Below are 21,491 nucleotides of genomic sequence, written 5' to 3' on the forward strand. Positions count from 1 at the left end.
TCACTAGACTTGTACACTGCATACACTCCCCCCCCCGCCACCTTGTACAAAAGTGCCACCCCTAGAGTTAAGCCAATGCTTCTTGCCTACACATGCTAAGCACCACTTGGACTGTGCAAGCATGACTCACCGAGGTGGGCAACACGACTGAGGCGAGGGTCAAAGCCAACCTGCAGAACCTTCTCGGTGCGTGCCAGGAAGAAGTTGATCACACCATCAGTAACCACGCAGTCAGGAAAGCCTTCAATGACATGATGGTAACCCTGGCGGATGTGCAGACAATCTCCATCTTCACTGCCAGCTTGCACGCTGATCTGCTGGCGGTATGTGGTGGTGTAGCTGGTGATCTCTCGCACTGCTCCACCCACCTGCCAGGCGCAAGAGAGGACATTTGGGATGGATGCAGAGATGGAACAGAGTTTGGGCCAGACATACAAGGAACAGTCTCTATTGGCACAGGTGTGTGGATTTACTTGAGAACTGGCCTTGAGGGTCTCAGACCAAATGCTGTCTCCAAAAGCAGCCAGCCAGCCTGCTTCCCAGAGGTGCAAAAATGGCAACCAAAATTATCAAGGAGTAGAGCAGTTCCCCCATAGTCCCCCTCAAGACCATAGAAGCAATTATGCGGGACCAGACCAAATGCCCATGCAGTCCAGCATCCTCTTCTCAACCAGATGCTATGGAAAGTCCACAAGCAAGACATGAGCACAACAGCAGTATTCAGAGGCGTACACACAAATGATTTAAAACACCTGAAAATATGTAAAAACAATTCTTATACAGATGCCGACTGGGAAACATCTATACTTAAAAGGCTTGTTGGAACTCAGCCTAATTTAGACTAGGTTCCTTCTTTACTGGCTCTCCCTACAAGCCTGATTTGGACTTCAGAATGTGACATGTCCCCAGCCCTGCCCCTGTCCCCACAGATCCCTTCAACTGTCATGGCAGTCAGGGGGCCCCATTGCAAGCATCTTTCTCCAATTCTAGAAGCTGCATTTTGCTGCCATCTTGTATAATAGGTATTAGAAGGCTTGGCTGGAGAGATGTCAGCCCGTCTCTTCAGACCAAGGATGGAGAACCTGTGGCCTTTCAGATGCTTCTAGACACCCACTCTCATTATCCTGCTGGCACAGCTGATAAGGAACAACAATTGGAGGGCCACCTATTTGTCATCCATGCTTCAGATGAAAGAAATGGGGAACAGGAAAAGCAACTACAGGAAAAGCACTCACCAGGTCCAGGGTAGTTTTCTCAAGGACATCGACCAGCTTCTCCACTTTGGTGCGATGTGTGAAGATGAAATCATCATCCACCCACAGAACATATTTTGTGGTCACTTGGGAAATGGCAAGGTTTCTGCCAGCAAACCAGCCCTAGAAAAGGAGGGAAAGTTCTGCAAGCACCATTCACAACACTGCTAATGTCATCCCCTTTGCCCAAAAGTGAAACATAGCCATCTTGCTTTGCCGTGAAGCATCTTATCATTTAATATCACGGGCTCAATCACTGGGCACCATACTTCTCCTTGGGCTCCATGAACCCAAGTGTTGCTTCTCCCTTCCTAGACCCCTGGCTAGTAATTAGTTTTTCATTCTACATTGGCAACTAGGGGGTCAGGTGGTTCCCTACAGAGTCCCAAGTGAGACTTTTGGGTCTCCAGTGGCTGATCCGCATACTGTTCTCTACCAACTGTAGCACTTTCTCCGGCCTGGGGTTACCTCAACATTGTGGCCTTATTCAGCCACTACTCCACTCCAGTCACCATGTACCATGAATACAAGACTGCATTCTTGTATTCCATATTCTAGTAATTCACATTGCTACCCCAATGTTGTAATCATTAACGTGGACTAGGCTCACATACAAGAACACATTTAAACTCCACTCTTTACTCATCCTGATTGTTAGTGTAGATACAGTTAATGTGTGATGAGGAGTTAACTGAACTGGTGAGAGGATTCCCACTCATCCCCCATCATGAATTTTGGAACGCAGAAAAGTGAAATTCCCCAACGGAAAGTGACAGTGGAGTTATCCCTTCTTAGTAGGTGTCAATTAGCCCCATTCCACCCCCATCTCTACTTCAGGAGCCTGACCCCAGAGCCAGTTGCCCTCAGATACCACATCCCAATGAAACCCAGCAGAGATTAGGAAATGTGCCTGAGGCTTCCCACAGCTAGTCTCCACACCTTTCCAAAGGGCATAAAGTACTGTTCAATGTGGGGTCCCTGCACATGTTCAGGGGTCTCACTGTCATCAGCAATGATGATGGTCACAGTGGGGTAAAACTTGCGGATGCTGCTGATCAGTGTTCGCAGCTTGTCATAGCGCAAAAAGGTCTTCGTTGCTATGGTGACCAGGGCACTGATGTCGTATTCTGTAGAGGAAAGACAACACAGGAGAGGTTGGGAAGTTTCTGCTGAGGGATGGCTCAGAGGGAGTGGCTTGAGAAGCCTTGGGCAGAAATGGATACCCCTCACGGTTTCCAATGTTGGGATTAAAAGAACTACACTCCCAGCAGCTATCTGCTCATTTAGAGGTTGGTTTCCAAGGAAGAAGGCACCAAAAAGACAGAAAGAAATGAAACAGTGAGGGCACCAGGTGAACCACTCAGGATAGAGAATTCCACAAGAAGGGCACCACAGCTGAACAAGCAGCCTGGTATCTAACTCTGTTGCAGTGGGTTCTTGGGCTACTAGAAAGGAAGAGATATCTTGAAAAGACATGCTCCTAAACACAAGGCTTACTATGAACCGGGATTACTATAAGCTAGTTACATGACTCCTGAGCATGGTTATTATCATATAGCACACAAATGGGGGGGCACTCAGGGGGCAGTGGTGGCATCCAGCCCTGTGCAGGGCTTCATCTGAGCTCAAGGCCTGGAACAATTTGAGACCAAAAAAGACGAGAGAATCTCTAAGGATGTGATGAGGTCAAAGAGTGGGGTGGGGAAAGGAAAGACTCTTTTACAGTACTTCTGATCATCCAAGTCTGAAGTTGGACACAGCAGGTGGGCTCAAAGGCCAGGCCTTCCCTTGGAACATTTGTGTGCTAGAGACCTCATGTGTAGTACTCACTGCCACTTGCTCCTCCATTGGAGGGTCCTGGATTGTAGAGCTTGGGCGTAGGCGCATGGCGGATGCGGATGATGAACGATGCATGGTGCTCATTGGTAGAAAACTGCACTGGAAAACAGAGGAAGGAGCAGAACACCAGTCTAGAGCTGTTAGCACTTGAAAACAAAGATACACCACTGTACGTGTTTCTGGCCTGGGAGCTCTGGTGCAGTAAGGAAATTTTAGGTAAAGGGACCCCTGACCATTAGGTCCAGTCGTGACCGACTGGGGTTATGGCGCTCATCTCGCGTTACTGGCTGAGGGAGCCGGCGTCCTGTCAAAAATAGGCCTACCACAAAGCCTTTGTTCATATCCCCACAATGGTTTCCATTTTGTTCATTTTTTCCTCATTTATGCTGCCTTGTGACAAGATTTCCTTGCTTCTGTGCTGTGTCATCCTGTGCCTTTGCCCCTCTTCTTTGCAATGACACCCCAATGCTTTGAGATGCAATGAATGCCCCTTCTGTACCCACCTGTATCTGCTGTGTTGGGGTGGAAGAGTGTGTTGGTGTAGGTGACAAACTGCATTTGCCGATTGAGGTTGTCCAGTTGGGATCCCGACATGATGAGTTGCATGCCCCCCTCCCCTTCCACTTTGACCCCTTCCACTTCTGCAGCCACATCAAAAGTGCCCATCGTAGCTGTCAAGTTGACCTGTCAAAGGAAAAAAAGTTAGCAGGGTCAAGAATAAAGGGAGCCAGCTTGTGACTTTCCAACAGGGACGGGAAACCTATGGCCCTCTATCTTGCTTAGACTACAATTTCCAGTACTCCTGGCCATCGGCCAAGCTGGCTGGGGCTGATGGAGTCTAGGGTTGCCATATGCCTGGGATTTCCTGGACACATCTGGTTTTTTGGGGGGCCAGCAACCCCATCTGGGCGGATTTTTGCATTTTGGATTAAATGTCTGGGTTTTGGGGGGGTGTTGTTTTTTATTTTTATGTTTTATTTTATTATAATTTTTGTGAAGCACATGCTCAGAAGGCACTGTGCCCAGGAACAGAAGGCAGGCATCGGGTGGCTGGGGGTCACGCTAGGCCTGGTGTTGTTCCTGGCCGCACTAGGCCTCGCGCTGGTCCTGGTAGTTGCCTGGCCTTGTGTGACCTTCCCGGGGCCGCTCAGCCTCCCACCGTGAGCAGGAGGCCAAAGACAGCAAAGAGAGGGGAGGGAAGAAAGAAAGGGAAGCAGCAGGCAGGAGAGGAAGGGGTTGGCGGCAGGGAGGGGGCAAGCAAGGGAGATGCAGAATGGTGAGGGGTGGCCCAGTGGTGGTGGGGTGTCTGGGTTTCTGATCCCTGGAATATGGCAACCCTAATGGAGTCTCCAAACATGAGGGTCACAGGTTCCCCACCTCAGCTTTAGGATCTCTCTGGTAAAATGGTGTGCTGGGAACAGAATGGAAAACTTTATAGGATGTTCCAATCAAAATCTGACTAGACCGGTTTATGCAGCAGATTTTCTGCAGAGTACAAATTTGGTTATAGTAATGACATGCAAATAAGTTATAGGTACACAGAACAATTCTAGCTAATTTGCATGAACCTGCTGAAAGGTTTGCTTTCTTCTAATCAAGATAAGCATTGTTCTCTCGGTGGTCACACGCAGCTGATGCTGTGACACATGAAGTTTGCTCAATCCCACATCCTTTGCTACTTTCTGTTGATTGCGAAAATGTTTCTGTTCTGGCAAGCTTTTTTCAAGCTGGGTAGATGGAATTTAATATGGTGAATCCTGATTAGTCCCTTTATTTTAAAATTTGTGTTTTATTTATTTTTAGTTACAAATGAATATTCTATTTATTATTTATTTCAGTATTTATGAACCACTCTACATTCAGAGAATGCCAAAGCAGTGTGCCAAAGTAACATACATATTGAAAATACAGATCATAAAACAGTATTAAAACATAAAAACCAACAGGAATTAAAAACTGCAGGGAAAAAATACTCATTTGGGAAGGGTTGAGGAGGGGAATTAAAGTTATCAGCAAATGTCAAAAACATAACGGTGGTGGGACTTTCTTTGCTGCTACAGGAAGAGAATTCCAGAGCATTGGAAATATCATGGATTGCAGTACTTTGACTGATGCCTGACTCTCTGAGTAATGTGATTGCAAGAAAAGGGTAGAGCATAAATCCTTGAATAAAGAAATGAGTGCTTGCATTTCTTCAGAACTTAGAATTGTGCAACAAGAAATGGTGCCAGGAGGAGACAGCTGGAAAGGGAGGGACAAACAGAAGGCAAGAGGGCTGGGAAACACAGGAAGAGCTCATCCACACTTGCCTTTTGCCCTGCTCTTTCCAGGCCCAGGCTGTGCTTAAAAGCTCAGTGTCTGAGCGTTTTTTAATTATTTTGTTGTTTACCCCAAAACTTTCCCCACAAAACCCACTCTTTAGCACTCATTTGGAGCAAACATCAGTTCAGATTTCCCGCAGATTGAAATTGCATACTGCCTAACCATCCTGATTTAAGCGGGACACCCCGATTTACAGAAGCCTTCTGATTGGATCCCAGAATGTCCTGTTTTTTGGTCTGGTGCTCTGGCGCGAACCAACTGGCTCCCGTGAGAGCAATGGACCCAAAAATGAGTGTCCTGATTTTGACTAGCGGGATGTTGGAGGCTTTTCTACAGGGAATGCTCCAGGTGGGCGGGGGTTCTCAGACATGAAGCTTTAAAGCATGGACCTGTGCCTGGAGGAGATTCGCAATCCTAAAGGTGTTGCAACAAGCATGGATGATGAACTAATAGAACTGAATTTCGAAATAGATGATCCATATGAATTCAGAGAGGGAGAAGAGGGAGAAGAGGGAGAAGGACTAGGGGAAGGACTAGAAGAAGACGCATGCTGTGATTTGATTTTAGGGGAAATTCTGGAAATGACAGAGGAGAACTGCAATCCTGAAGGAAATGCAATAACTACGGGAGAGAAGACTGCTGAACCAACAGAACTGAATTTTGAGACAGAAGAGGATGAAGAAGAAATCACTGTTTCACCGGTGGGAAGGGTGGAACAGGGAAGGGATTTGATTCAAAAGTCCCCCAAAAAAGGGAAAAACAAAAAGGTTGTTACCCCAGTGAGAGGGGGGGGGAGAAGGAAGCAGGTGGGGGACAGAAAGAGAATGAGATTGAAGGTAACATGTTGGGAATACAGCAGGGGGGGAAAGGGCTGAGCAAAGTTTAGACTGGGACAGAGCAGGAGTGGGGTGAGGAGGAATTGGGGTGGTTATTATAGCTGGATAAAACACGGTTTGAACTCGGAAAGTATTAAGGAGCTGTCTGAAATCTCTGGAGACATCGATTCCAAGGAAAGGGGGTAGATTTAGTCTCAAGGGTGGGAATAAAAAGGGGGAAAAGATTTTGAAAATTAATTATGAATATTTTTGGGTAAGAGAATATTGGGTAATAAAGGTAAAGAGAAGTATGAAGGGTAAATGGTTAAAAAGAAGTTTTAAAATGGAAGAAAGAATGTAATTCTAGATTTGGAAACTGCAATAATTAGTTATCAATAAGGAACTCAAGAAGGGGAAATGAGGAAGTCCGAAATGTTTAGATTAGAAATTGGATAATATGATTATGTCTTTTTTTTTGGTTTTTTCTTTCTATTTTTCTTCCACTTTTCTATATAAAATGAATAAGAATTATTTAAGAATAAGGTCATGAATTGGGAGATAGGACGTAATTCTATGATGTTTAGCTAAGATCTGGAAATGGTAAGAGTTAATTATCAACAAGGACTGTAAGAAGGGGAAGTGAAGAAGTTTGAAGAGATAAGGTGTGATAATATTGTTATTTTTGTTTTTTGTATTTCTTTTTAAAAATTTTCTTTTTCTTCTTTTCCTTTTTTTCTTATGTAAAATTCAATAAAAAATTTTTTAAAAAAGCATGGAGCTGTGTCTGGGAAGAAGCTGCCACATCTAGTGCAGCACTGCTCACAGCTTCCCAAGTGACACCCCCCCCCTCACTAGCCCCACTCAGCAAATCTTTTTGTCTGGCTAGAATGAGTCCTTGTTCTCTGATAATGTTCATTGCTTTCCTGGATGAAGAGTAAAGGGTGTGTGTGCATAAACTAGCCTACTGTATAAAGATAAAATTCACATGTGGTGCTCTACTTTTAATTAATTAATTAATAATATTTGTGCCTTGCCTATCTGACTGGATTGCCCCAGCCATTCTGGCCCTGCCCCCCATTGGCACGGGGCCTCCAGACATTTGTGCAGAAGGGAGTGTGGCCCTTGGGCTGAAAAAGGTTCCCCACCTGTATTAAAGTGATAATCAACACTTAGAATTGAATCCCAGAAACCCACCGGAATCCCCCAAAACCAGTTGAAGAGAGGAGTCACACGCTCCAAACAACCAGCTCATGCCTGCAAGTCGAAGTAATATATAAGACAAGCAATCATCACACATAGAGACACACAAGATCCTTTGGTGGCTTCATGGTCTCAGATTATCTAAGAAAACCCAAAGAGGTAACACACACTAGCCATTTGTCAAAGAAATAGGACCAGTTTCTACATTTAGCAGAATCAAGCAGTAACCATTTTTCTGGCCTGCACCATTTCAGGCTAGAGGTGGGATAATATGTGCTTGAATGCATTCAAACATGCAACTTCACCTGCTGCCTCAACAGAACATTCAAACATGCAACTCCATGTGCAACTTTCCTGTAAGTGGTTCAACCAGTTGTCCTTTTTGCAAGGATACAGGGATGTTAGAAACTAATCAGGCTTGAAAAACATCACCTAATCCCTGCAATCAAATCTCTGTGTCCCAAATACCTTACTTACCTGGTACAGAGCTCTTTCAGCTGCTTGTAGGCTCAGACCTGAGGAATAAAAATGCACAAGGAGGTTAATGAATTTTCACCTTTCCCTGTGCCACAGTAAGAAGTCTCCATGTCAAGCACACCATCTTCCGCAACAGCACGGTCCCCCGTCCCCCAGACCTGCCACCCCCCATAGTTGTTTCCTTCGAGACGCAAGTGGAGGGGAAGAGACTTGCCTGGGATGAGGATGGTCCGGAGGGGCCGAACTTCTACCCCTTGGGCTGGATACTCGAGAGGTGAGTTGGCTCGGACGATGAGGAGCTGGTCAGATGGAGAATAGGACCTTGGAGAATGGAGAGGAAGAAGGTTTAGGGATGCCAGCCTCTGGCTTTGACACAGTGCTCCTACACCTTTATCCATTGATAAAAATATTTGTAGCCCACAATTACATTTTAAAAATCAAAGTGGATTACAATGATTTTAATGCAACAGAAATCAACAAAAATTAAAGCAGATCACCAGTTGACTACTTAATTTTAAGAACTATGTGGAAGGGAAGTCCAGTAAGCACACACTCCCTCAAAGCTGCGCCTGACAAACATGTCCATTCTGTGTCAAAGGAAGACACAGGAAATTGTTCCTTCACATTCATTTGCTGCTTTGACTCTCAGTAGCTAGCTGGTGGCTAAAATTCCAATCCTAAACATATTCTCACAGAAGTAAGTGCCACTGAGTTCTCAAGTCTTCCACATGAGATTGCTTAGGATTGCGGCTGCCCAGAGTGAGCCTTAGGAAATGTGCTTAGGACTGCAACCACAGATTGCAATCCTGTGTTTACTCAGAAATTTGTCCTGCCAAATTCAGGGGGTGTGGAGTTGATTTAGAAAATGGCGTGGCACACCCGTCGGTCCTCTATGATTAGGAAGTGTAATACTGGCAAGCCAGTACAATGACAGGTCAGGAGGTGAAGGCACAGGTCAGTTGTACTGGGTGAGGCTTGGTGGATCTGGAAAGATTGGGATAGATCTGGCTGAAGCAGGCTTGACAGGAGAAGACCAGGATGGGTCAAACTTGGGTTAGGGAGAAACAATGGAAGCAGGTAGAGCCTTGGAAAAGTACTGAGTGTCACAAGATTGAGAGGAGGGGGATGTTTAAAGAGCAAGGCATGTGATAGGTACATGATGTGTGGGATGTGCAGTTCACCACTTCCTTCATGGCGGAAATTTTGGGGTGTTGGCAGGAAGTGACATGTACCTGAACATTACTATGCATGAGGTCATACTCTGTAATTGGTTGGAAGCTGCATTACAAGTTAATCATTAGCTGTCAAAGTTGCTGTCAATAAATACAGGCTCCCGAGCTCCGCCTGGGGTTGGCCTTTGGGGAACTCAGCCTTGTCTCCCGTCTTGTTGTTAGATTATCCATTGCTACAAGGGGGTTTACTTTACATGGCTGATGAGTTAAATTCTGAAGTGCGGGTGCTCTTTGGGACAACCCCCATAGCCACATACCTTCTAGGATTATACTAGAAAAATAAATGCTTGCATTGCAGACATTATGGCATCAATGCAAAGCCAGCTTTCTCCTCACCTTCTTCTGCTTTTCTAAACATCCAGCCTTGTGAAGAGTTCTGGTGGTCTCAAAAGCTTGCTCACCATTTTGTGACATTTCCATTGATCAGAACAGAGAGGCTATGGATTCCCACCCACACACCCCAAAATAAATGTGGCAGTCTAACCCTAAGCCATGCATGCTAAAGTAACCTGCCTCTGCCTGGCATATTTGGTGGGTTTGTCTTCAAAAAAGGCTTTTTATTTGGCACACAGAAGATTGGCAAATAGTGTCCCAGGAGACAGAATGATGGTCCCTGCTGTGAAATAAGTGGTGGCAAGTCAACCTTCCTCCACTATTAATTAACTGCCTACCAATCTGCCCCTGAACACAAGCAAGGCAGTTGCCACTGCAGCTTTCCAGCCAGCGAGCCACTAGTCCCTTGCACCATGTGCTTGAAGTCATGAAGCAGCTACAAATGCTGCATGTACCACATGCAGGTCTCTAAAGTGCTACTGGAAGGAATTTTTAAATTTTGTTTCATTTAGTTAAGTTGTCTTGAAAAAAAATTGCTGGGTGGAGAGAAAGCAAGGCCATATTTGATGTGATGGAAATGGAGTAAGCAAGCCATGTTACAGATAAGGAAACATCCGGAGAATACAACAAATCACACTGTAGAATTGCAGATCAAGCACTTTATGCGTAGGTGACAGTGCAAAATGGGTAGCAACAAAGGGGACTAACTGCACATGTCAAAAGGTGTAAACTGGTGGGTGTCACTAGAAAGAAGCTGTTGGAATTTACACTCAGGGAAATCTGCCCGGAGTTTTCACTGGAAGGACAGATCCTGAAGCTGAGGCTCCAATATTTTGGCCACCTCATGAGAAAAGAAGACTCCCTGGAAAAGACCCTGATGTTGGAAAAGATTGAGGGCACAAGGAGAAGGGGACAATAGAGGACGAGATGGTTGGACAGTGCCTGCCGTGCTTTGGTCTATGGGGTCATGAAGAGTCGGACACAACTAAATGACTAAACAACAACATGTTATCTACTTAATGAGGCAGTGCTATTTTAAAGTAACCACGGCAGCAAGCAGTAATATCTTTGTTAAATACAGTAAATATATCTGAGTGGTTTGTACAATGTCTAGACCCCAAAGTTACCAGAGTTGTTGGTAAATTAAGGGTTCAAAGGGTATAAGTGATATTAAATGGTTACAATAGTGCATGGTTAGGAAAAACCACTGGAATGGAAGCTGGGTTTTGTTGACAGGATAAGCAAGGAAATATACCCAGCCTTCCCCTAAGTCTGGATAATATCTCTGGTCAGGAGTACCTTTTATGGTTTAATTCTCTGCTGATGGAACAGGAATCTGGCTGCCATTCTATAACCAGGCACATCCAACAGGTAGATCGTGATCTACTGGTAGATCACTGAACGTCTGTGGTAGATCACTGGTAGATCACTGGCTCCCCCAAACTTTAGCTCCCGTAAAAAAAAGCTCAACAAAGTTTGCCCTGCACCGCCCCACAATGTGGCTTTACTCCTCCCTAAAAGGTCAACAACTTTGACCTGAACCTCAAAAACCAGGGCTTTCCTTCATAGAAAAAGTTCAACAACCTTGACCTGAACCCCCCAAAAGGGGGTAGATCATTGCCAGTTTTTAACTCTATGAGTAGATCGCCCATTTAACTCTATGAGTAGATCGCCAACTCTTGGGAGTTGGCCACCCCTGCATAAACCAAGCACCACCCAATTGTGAGAGTCCCCTCTTACCATCAGCTGAGGTTGTGTATAGAAGGATGGTAACAAGCAGCAGGGCCTTTTCAGCAGCTGCTCCTTTGCAACAGAACTCCCTACCAAGTATGTGTGGCGTGATCAAGGAGCTCACCTTTGCTGGTAACTGCGGTACTCTTGTTTTCGCCTGCTGTTTATCTCTGGCAGTTCGGAAGGATTGAAGGCGTTTGCGAATTCCAGAGAATAGATGTGACCAAAGAGCTGTTTCTGAAGTGGAAAGTTCATACTAGGTTCTACCTCACACTTGCAGGAGTTCTTTGGAAGGAGCCTGTGAAGGGACGAGTACGTGTCAGTAAACATTGCTGAGGGGTATTCTTTTTTTGTCAATGCTGAATACAGTACACCAAATTGCAACAACAGCATGCCTTACTTGGAAGAACGTTTAATAATCTCCCCCCTCCCCCACCCAATGGAGATGAATGTTGCCAAGAGTACCATCAAGATAGGACTGTGGGACAGAAGCCCAGGACCCCACACAGAGGAATGAGCAGGATCCTGCCCCCTTCCAAAGCAGCAGGGCTACATTATCATCTAAAAGCAGGAGCAGAATAAGGCCTATAAATCCAGAATCTAAATTTACTTTACTGCACCACCGGCTGTTTCCTATTATAGGAGAGGGAAAATTGAAACACATTTAATATCTGGGGCAGCAGCTGGAACACCTTTGGGGCTAGAGGTTTCTCTCCCTAAGCCACACACAACCCCACTGTTGAGGGCACAGCTGAATCTACAGTCCAGACATCCTTGCCCCACATGGCATCCCAGGTGGTCTCCTGAGTCTTAAATCCAGTCAGAGGAGCCAGCTTACAAGGGCGGGGGGGGGGGAGAGACACATCACATGTGCAACTACCCACATGTGACATCAGAATGTTGGGAGGAGCCATGGGTGAAGCCAAACCCGGTAGCCACACAGCTTCAATGGCTCCTCCTTCCCCTTCTCCTGGCATTGCTACTGGCAGGAGACTGCTTTGACCCTCCTTCCCCTCCACAGCAGAAGGAGGAGGCGTTGGCCACTGGAGCCATGTCATGGTCAGCTCCATGATTTGGGATATGAGTATTTGCACATTAATGTCACAATGCATCCATTCCTATATTCAGATATTTATCTTCTCTATTCACCTCCCCCCACACCCCTGGGAAGGGGGTTGAAGGGAAACCTTAAGAATCCTACTGCAGATGTTCGGACACTGTGCCTTTTTAAAAGCACATATACAACACCTCCCCCACCCCCAAACAAAAAAGAAATAGTGCTTCCTGAGGGCCTGGTACCCAAAAACAGGCACTGTCCTTGTTAAATAGGGATGGGCACTTACTCCAGGATCTCCTCCTTAATCCGGAAAGCAATGTGTGCATATTTCTTCTCAGGCACCAGCAGGTGGTCACTCAACAGTTGCTCAGGTGTCCGGCTTGGCCGGTGTCGCAGGTCCACCGTACTGTAGGGCTTTGGTGACCAGACATGAAGATAGAGAAAAGCCAGGGATGCCATCAGCACCATCAGCACACACAAGGACTTCTGGACTGGACGCATCCTGGAGGGAGCGAGGATGCAAGGAGAGAGAAGAAACCAAGGAAAGAGTTCTCAGCTTGGGAGGGGGGAGAAATTTGTTCCATTTGCACTTTAATGGGAAACTATCCAATTCACTCTTCCCAAACCAATATGACAACAAAAACTGAGCTGTCCTTTGAAATTTGGATTCCTAATTTTGCAATGTAGTTCTCCAACAACAGCAACAAAGGTGGCTGGCACAGAAATATTATGGGAAAGTAAGTGTGTTCAAGGGTGGCAGTGTGGTCTAAATCACTGAGCCTAGGGCTTGCCGATAGGAAGGTTGGCAGATTGAATCCCTGCGACGGGGTGAGCTCCCATTGCTCGGTGCCAGTTCTTGCCAACCTAGCATTTCGAAAGCATGTCAAAGTGCAAGTAGATACAGTGGTACCTCTGGTTAAGAACTTAATTCGTTCTTAATCTGAAACTGTTCTTAACCTGAAGCACCACTTTAGCTAATGGGGCCTCCTGCTGCTGCTGCGCTGCCAGAGCACAATTTCTGTTCTCATCCTGAAGCAAAGTTCTTAACCTGAGGTACTATTTCTGGGTTAGCAGAGTTTGTAACCTGAAGCGCTTGTAACCCGAGGTACCACTTTAAATAGGTACCACTCCGGCGGGAAGGTAAATGGCGTTTCCATGCGCTGGTTTCGCCAGAAGCGGCTTAGTCATGCTGGCCACATGACCCGGAAAAACTGTCTGCGGACAAACGTCGGCTCCCTCGGCCAGTAAAGCAAGATGAGTGCCACAACCCCAGAGTCGTTTGCAACTGGACTTAACTGTCAGGGGTCCTTTACCATTTTTTAAAGTGTGTTCAAAATGTTTCTGCATTACCTTAGGAGAAATGCCTGTGCATTTTCATATCATTTTTTTAAAAGGAAACTGAAGTGAAGATGGGTTACACTGATCATCAGAAAAATGAGAAGCCAAAATGGACAGATATGTTCATTTCTACTCTTAAAGCCCCAATCCATTGGGTGACTTTGAGTGAGTAATGCTCTCCGTTTCTCTTCGCCTAACCTCGCTCACATGGTTGCTGCATAGATAAACCGTTTGTGGGTAGGGGAAGGCAAGGCACACACCATTCTGTGCTTGTGGGAGAAAGCATCTGATAATGAAAGTGAAACAAGCAAATGAAGTGGAGGTTTCGTCTCTGCAGCTGTCTGTCTCCATCATTTTTTGTAGCAGCTACAGCAGGCATCCCCAAACTTCGGCCCTCCAGATGTTTTGGACTACAATTCCCATCATCCCTGACCACTGGTCCTGTTAGCTAGGGATCATGGCAGTTGTAGGCCAAAACATCTGGAGGGCTGCAGTTTGGGGATGCCTGAGCTACAGTGTAGCTCTGAAGATTGGCAAAACCTGTAATTTTAGACTTGAAGGGTCTCATGCAGCACAGAATGCCATGGCTTTTTCCAAAAGACTAGTGAGTTGGAATTTGGTTGCAGTTTCAAAAGGAAGACTGAGCAACTTAACAGCAAATGAGAGGGATGTACCTCTGCCTAGGTGTTAAGGTGAGCTGAGCTGGATGGTGGAAAACATTTATAGGAGTTTCTGTTCCAGTTAAGGTTAAGCTATCCCTTCCCTGCAAGGGAAATCCTCCAGCAACTGCCCTGTGGGAAAGCAGGCAGGCAGGCAAAAAGAGACACCCGAGCCTGTCCCTGCAGGATTGTCTCCTAACCCTACCTTCCAAAAAGGACTCTCTATGCCACCCACTGCCCTGTGAGAAGGAATGTCAGGTGGCAGCTCTTTGCTTTGTGGTTCTTGGTGTATCCATTTAGAGAGAAACTGTTCCACGAGTCCCACTTTTCAAAATAAAATTTAGATGTTTATACTTCTTTATTTATTGTTTTAATATTTCAGGGTCTGTGCTAACTGATCTCTCTTTTTTTAACTGGAGATGCCCGGTGAGTTGTGTCCTTTCTCAAAGCTTTTCCTCCACCCATTACAGAGCTGTTGCCAGGGAGAGTGCCAGTCATATGGGGAAGAGCCGCCTGCACTAACAGGGGCTGGGCAGGTCAGAAGCCTAGCAAGCTGCAAGGCGATGGAGGAAGTGTCCCTGTTTCACTTGAAGTGCAGAAAAGGCAAATCCACACAGTGCCGAAAACAGATTATACCACGGAAGCGAAACAAGTTTGCATGCCTTTTTTCTTTTTCTTAGTGTGGGAACTACTTTACTTTTCTCCTACATCTGAGATCTTCTAGAATGGTGTGGTAAATTTTTAAGTGCATGGGCTCATTGGGACAATTCTCACCCACCATCTTGGTGTATCCATTTAAAGAGAAACTTCCCTCAGGCCCACTTTTAAAATGAAGTTTGGATGTTTGCACCTCTTTTTTTAATTATTACTTCAGGGTCTCTGAAACGCCATATCTCAATAACACCCAGAAAGGTTTTTAAATGTCTGAGGGGCATGGTCTAATCATGGGCTGCAACTTGAGATTGACACTAAAGGCGCGGCTCCACTTTCCCTTAAGGCCATACCTCTTTGCCCTGTTTTCAATTTGTTCTCTCACTCCTGTCTTCATACATAATCTTATCTTTATGCCGCCTTACTTGAGCAAAAAAAAAAAATGAAAGGCACAAATACAGGATGGGTGACACCTGGCTTGAGAGCAGTACATGTGAAAAGGATCTAGACCAGTGGTTCCCAACAGGTGGTCCGGGGACCCCCAGGGGTCCGCGAGCTATGCCAGAGGGGTCCGCAAGATGCTATTAGAATAGAAAATATATTAAATATATTTCGTATGATAACAGATTTTTTGTTTTGGCCGCTTCCTGCAAAGCAGAGTCTAGCGCAAAACTAGAATTAGATAGAGGCAGTAGTTCTGCTGTATGCCGTTAGGTGGCGCTTTACAAACACTACTGTTTTGCAAAGAGGCAGCGCGCGCATTCTACTAACGCTCACCTCCCCAAGATGCTTTGCGCGCATCGACTTCATTTGTGCACTACTGCGCAGGTACCCTGTCTTCTCCATTCCCCTCCCTCCTCCCTGGCGCGCTGCCTTTTTGCAAAACAGTAGTGTTTGTAAACAAAGCGTTGTTTTTCGCGGAAGCTACAGTTCGCATAGGAATTAATGGGGGTCCTTGTCACAATGGCGGCTTGATGAGGGGTCCTCGAGAAAATTTTGTTGGGAACCCCTGATCTAGACTACAAACTTGACATGAGTTAACAATGGGAACAGAGGAGAGCTGCAAAGAGCTTCTTCCTGCAGGTGAATGTGGCAGTGGCTGATGTAGGTGCCATTCCACCCCACTGATGGACCATTTTGTGGCCCTGTCTTTTACATGTGGCAACCATTTCTGCAACAATTTTTTGCAACCATTTTGTAAAGGACACCCCTGTTGCTTCCTCGAGATACCATATGTGATCAGTTGCCCATAGAGCTTAGTGGTGACTGCTGTAGCCCATTGTACAAAATTACATATATAATTACCACAATTCTAGGCAATCATACTTATTTAGCGGCAGAAGAAAGAAGCAGCAGCAAAGACAGAGAAGGACAAAATAAGCCACTCCCCCAAACACACCTTGTGTCCTCCTCTGTTGTTGGACTCTAGCTCCCATAAGCCCCCTGCCTTCATGGTCAGCTGTCAGGGATAATGGGAATTGCAGTCTAATGTATGACAATCATGAGTGAAAATAAGGCACAAGGCTGTGTGATATCTTAATATTTTGAATTACAATGGTTTTTAAATTCCATAGTTCTATCAATTTACTTGTGCATTGCAACCTTCTTCTCGTCTTTTATGGTCAAGAGATTCAGTCATAAAAGCTATTTCCCAAACATTATCATACCATTGCATTACTGTACTACTAAAGTTTGGGGATTTCCAACTGACAGCAATTGCTCATCTGACGGCGGCTGTCAAGGAGGCGGCTAAGGGCCAGATTGAACTAACCCAGTACACTAACAGAAGCCGCCACAAGAGCTCCTGTGAGCACACCACGGGGGGGGGGGGGAGGTTGTTTTGTCAGGCAAGCAGAAATGCTTGCACTAATGGAATGATAACAACAGCGTAACACTGAATTCTTCTGGATATGTTTCAAATCTCTTTCAGCAACAATTCCTTATGAGTCCAAGAAGGGCTCTCTTTCATAAATGATTTTGCACGTTTCTAAATAAGTAGAAGAAAGCAAACTTGAAAAAAGAAGTGTTACCATTTCAACTGCTAGAGTAAGGTTGGAACACTATCATAGACAAAAGCCTCTATTTGATTATTTGCCTCACTCGAGTCCATAAACAAACTTAAAAGACTTGATAGCATCTCATTCACTTGCCAGAGCTTGTCCACACTTCTGCTTGTACCTGCCTCCCCACCCCCCGCCCGGGGAAAACTTCATCATTTAATCAGAGCAAATGTCAATCGACTGAAGCAAACACCATTAAAATTTCTGCAGATTGAGGCTTGCTCCGATTTTTCTAGGCACGGGACAAGCAAAGTGTGGGTGCACCCTCATTTCGCCTCTTTTTCATTAGACATCACATTGACATCACTTCTGCTCTTAGACAAAGTCCCCCTCTCCTACACCACTGCTCACCTGGCCCTGAGGGAAGAGCCATTAATTCCCATCCTTGCCAACTGCCCCCAAAATACTGCCAACAATGTCTCACATTTAGGAAATTAATCTTGGAGGAACACTAGTACAGGCACTAGAGAACTGGCAGTGATCCCTTTAACAGAGTTCTCAGAATGCCGGTGGGCCTCCTGCTGCTGACACATAAAATCAACATAAGACCATGAAGGTTCTGATTCATTGTGTGCTACTGTAGAGTCAGAAGCATTTCAGCAAAGGGCAAACCACATGACTGTGAAGCTAGACCTGGGGCCTCCATAAAGTTGAATGCTAGAAGATTGAGGACAATTGTCACACAGCAGATAGTTAAAACTAGGGAATTCACTTGTACAATATACAGTAATGGCCACTAACTTGGGTTGCTTAAAAAAGATGACAAGCTAGACTAATTCATAAAGCTATCCGTCACTACTTGCCACGAGAGTGCATATTATCTACCATATTGGAGAGCTCAGTACCTCCCATTGCCTTAAAATAATCTTACCCAAGGGTGTTTTCCCTTCTTGGGAGTGGAGCACCTTCCACAGATTATTATTCTGTCCTGGAAGCAGCATTGTCCTGCTTTCTCATCAGATTTTGCCTAAACTTCTGGTGCATCTGAAAGCCCATACTTTTTTCTTTTCTTGAAAATCCTGTTAAGCGCATGAAATATTCCTTCTTAACTGACATCCATAGCACTGAATCAAAGACAGTTTCAGCACACAAAGTACAGTATAATGTGGTTATTACATAATTTGAATGTAGAACCTACAGCAGCCAAGAAATATACCTGCACTACAGAAAACAGCCTTTGACAGGGAGAAAACAAGGATTCCACAAAGATTCCTGTCATAGTGACCTGGTTCACACTGATGGATTTAAACCAAATATCCGGACTCACAACTTCTAGCTGTGAGCACCAATAAACAGATGACGTTCAGCTTCAGAGGTTTTGTAGTAATTCTTCTTTTATTTTAAACATATATATATATTTTAAACATATATAACTATAATATACAGACTGTGTGAGTTTCAGTCATCTAACACAGTGTTTCTCAACCAGTGTGCCTCCAGATGTTTTGGGACTACAACTCCCATCATCCCTAGCTAGCAAGACCAGTGGTCAGGAATGATGGGAGTTGTAGTCCCAAAACATCTGGAGGCACACTGGTTGAGAAACACTGATCTAACATAAGTAAGAACGCATCTTTACTTCAGAACACACACTCCAGAACTGACAGTTAGGAATAACAGTTACCAAGGAAGACTCCTCCCCCTTCTCTCTCCACTGAGCCAGGAGATTGACAGAAAGGGAGGGATGAAAATACTGACACACACATCATACAGTGGAACCTCTGTTTACGCCTACCTCCGTTTATGAACGCCTCCATTTACAAGATCAAGACCTGTAATTAAGACAGAGGTTCTAGGCAAAATCTAGCCCAAATTGATCAGAAAGTTATCAAAAGTTTGCATTCCGTGCCTCCCTAGGGCGTGTCATTTAAGGACGGAATTATTATTTTTTTGCGAATTTGCTCAATGAGGGCTTCTAAAAATATGTTATTGCACACGAGGAATCCAAATCTGCAATTATTTTTATGATTGGTTAATGATTAGCTTGGCAAATTGAGATCTGTTTGAAATACACTAAAAAAAAGCCAAAAACTCGCATTTTGAAGTGAAGTTTTTAATCATTTTATACAAGTGAAAATATAAATAAATTTTGTTTCCAGCTGTAACAACATATCATTACTTTATCTTATAACGTCCTATTATAGTAAAAAAAGAAAAAATAATAATAAATGAACAACTTCAAGGGCTGGTGTCACATGATCATTTATCTGCTGAGGGCCCACATCTGAGCAGGAGAGCCACTGGCAGAAGCCCCCTGGACCATGCTCTTCATGGGCATAGGCAGGGGGGCAGGAGGGGGCAGCTGCCCCCCCGAAGCAAATTTTTTTTGTATTTTACAGACCATAACCAGCACTTTTCCCCTCCAAAAACTGAAGTGGAAAGGGCTTTGCTTTAGTGAGAGCAGCTCTCCACTTGCTGGGGGGGGGGCGGGAACACAGCTGTAACAAAAACACATCAAATAAATAAAGCAAAGTGGCTACCGGTACTTAAGCAGTTAAGACAATGGAGCAGAATATCCCTTCAGGCAAGGTTTGATAGCCACCACTTCACCCTATTGTTCTTCAGTGGGAGTTGTTAATGAGCATTCAGGGATTGCATTAAGAGTTCTATTGGCGATTTAATGAGGGTGCAGAGGATTCAATTTGACTAAGGTGGCTCTGCAAGGCTAAAAGGAAGTGAATAAGAAAAGGGGGGCTGTAGCTTTGATAGACACAGTGATGTTTATAAAAAGCAGTGGTATTCCAGTCTGCCCCTCCTCCTGCATCTGTATACTGTAAATCACGGGTGGCCACCTCCCAAGAGACTCTGATCTACTCAGAGTTAAAAACTGGGAGTGATCTACCCCCTTTTGGGGGTTCAGGTCAAAGCTGTTGAGTTTTTTTCAGGGTGGATAAAAATCAATGATTTTTTAAAAAAAAATCAAAAAAATCAGATTTTTTCGATTTAAATTGGATTTTTTTAAATAAAATGCTTTTTGAGGAAAATATATTACCATCCAAAGGTTATTCCATCATGAAATAAAGATTAGTTTTTTAATTATGTAGAATAAGGTTGTATATGTTTAATTTTGGGAGTAAATAAATTCCATTAATCCATTCACAATGTCATGTTCTTCCAGAGGTTTTTGTAAGATTATTGGGCAGTTTCTCTGCCTACAAGATATTATCACAGGTGCTTGGTTTACTTTTCAAGTTCTCAAAACTGAATTTGACTCAACAGAGATCACATGCCTCTTCTTCACAGCATGCATATGCTATGGCTATATATCAATAGAATCATAGAATTGTAGTCGGAAGGGACCACAAGGGTCATCTAGTCCAGCGTTATTCAACCACTGTTCCGCAGCACACTAGTGTGCCGCGAGATGTTGCCTGGTGTGCCGCGACAAGAAGGGCGAGATGTTGCCTGGTCACGTGCCGCAGCGAGAAGGCGGCCGCCATTAGGGGGTGCTAACCCGCCAGAAAGGAAGCCGGCCGGGTCACGATGCGGGCGAGCGCGGCTCTGAACAGCCACCACCACGGCCTCGGACGCGAGAGGCGGCCGGCGGGTGCTGCTGCTACTCCTTTTCTCGCTCTCGCTCCTCTTGCTGGTGGCGCCTGGGGCTTGGTCGGCGCGAGGCCGCGGGGCCGACAAGCAGAACAGCCTCTGGAGGGCAGCCAGCGGCGTCTACCGGGGCGTGAGCGGCCTCTTCGGTGAGGAGAACGTGCGCGCCCTGCAGAAGGTGAGGCGCCGGGGAGGCCGCAGCGGCGCCTGGCCTGGACTGAGGAGGGGCAGGCCCGTTGCTCCCGGGGGGTCGCGCGGGTTCCAATGGATATTTGGATATTTATCCAGTGGATAAAAAACAGGGCAGGTGCTGGCGGGGGCGCGATGCTTGCCTTTGAGATGTGGGAGCGAGGGGGCAAGCAACGACCCGGAGAGGCAATATCCGTGTCATCTGGGTTTCTGTCAGTAAGGATAATGGTTTGTTTAATGGCAAGATAATAATACTGTAATGGGAAAGTACCAACTTTACAGCTGCTGCAAAGATTTTATACTACAGTACTAACTGAAAAATGACGTGGAGGGAAAGTGTAGGGGTGATTATTGGAGTTGGAGGTTGTCATTGGCAGAATATAGTAAAAATAGGACTGAGGAATAGGAGTAAGGAATAAGAATGCCTTTATGGCACCATCACTGATAAAATAATTGACCAATAGCAATGGGAATAAGGAATAATGAAAGAAGAAAGGAACAGGAATGTTTTTTGACCATGTTGTTTTCACAAAATAATACCCCCCCCCCAAAAAAAGCCCTATTCTTATGAATATTTAAGTCTCACCATTACTATTTCAGTTCAATTCATTTGTCAAAACCACAGGGCCATAACTCCATTCCTATAGCTTTGTGTTCAGGCAAACAGGCCCAGGTTACGCACTGAATAAAGTATTTTATAATTTTTCATATTTCTGTTTACTTACTATTTTATAATAAAGTAATTATAAAATACTTTCTTTGTGTTTATTTGATTCCTATTCAAGAGAATTA

General features: G+C 45.0%; 1 protein-coding gene across 6 annotated transcripts in view; it reads right to left on the bottom strand.

Moving 5' to 3' along the window:
* B4GALNT1 (beta-1,4-N-acetyl-galactosaminyltransferase 1) overlaps nucleotides 1-21,491 on the bottom strand; it is a 77,474-nt gene that overhangs the window by 3,202 nt on the left and 52,781 nt on the right. For 3 of the 6 annotated variants that reach the window (XM_088662834.1, XM_035102698.3, XM_088662832.1), the window contains 9 exons: nucleotides 12,546-12,761; nucleotides 11,327-11,500; nucleotides 8,121-8,227; nucleotides 7,907-7,944; nucleotides 3,596-3,776; nucleotides 3,084-3,191; nucleotides 2,193-2,380; nucleotides 1,236-1,376; nucleotides 131-368 (listed from right to left, as the gene is read on the bottom strand). In XM_088662834.1, coding sequence (XP_088518960.1) covers nucleotides 131-368; nucleotides 1,236-1,376; nucleotides 2,193-2,380; nucleotides 3,084-3,191; nucleotides 3,596-3,776; nucleotides 7,907-7,944; nucleotides 8,121-8,227; nucleotides 11,327-11,500; nucleotides 12,546-12,760 — 1,390 coding nt within the window. In that variant the 5' untranslated portion in view covers nucleotide 12,761. Of the gene's footprint in view, nucleotides 1-130; nucleotides 369-1,235; nucleotides 1,377-2,192; nucleotides 2,381-3,083; nucleotides 3,192-3,595; nucleotides 3,777-7,906; nucleotides 7,945-8,120; nucleotides 8,228-11,326; nucleotides 11,501-12,545; nucleotides 12,762-17,838; nucleotides 17,951-21,491 lie in introns of those variants that run through there. The other 3 variants (XM_060272156.2, XM_088662835.1, XM_088662833.1) reach the window with 2 other exon arrangements.

The sequence above is a fragment of the Zootoca vivipara genome, chromosome 2, assembly GCF_965207765.1.
Source record: "Zootoca vivipara chromosome 2, rZooViv2.hap1.1, whole genome shotgun sequence".
NCBI lineage: Eukaryota > Metazoa > Chordata > Lepidosauria > Squamata > Lacertidae > Zootoca > Zootoca vivipara.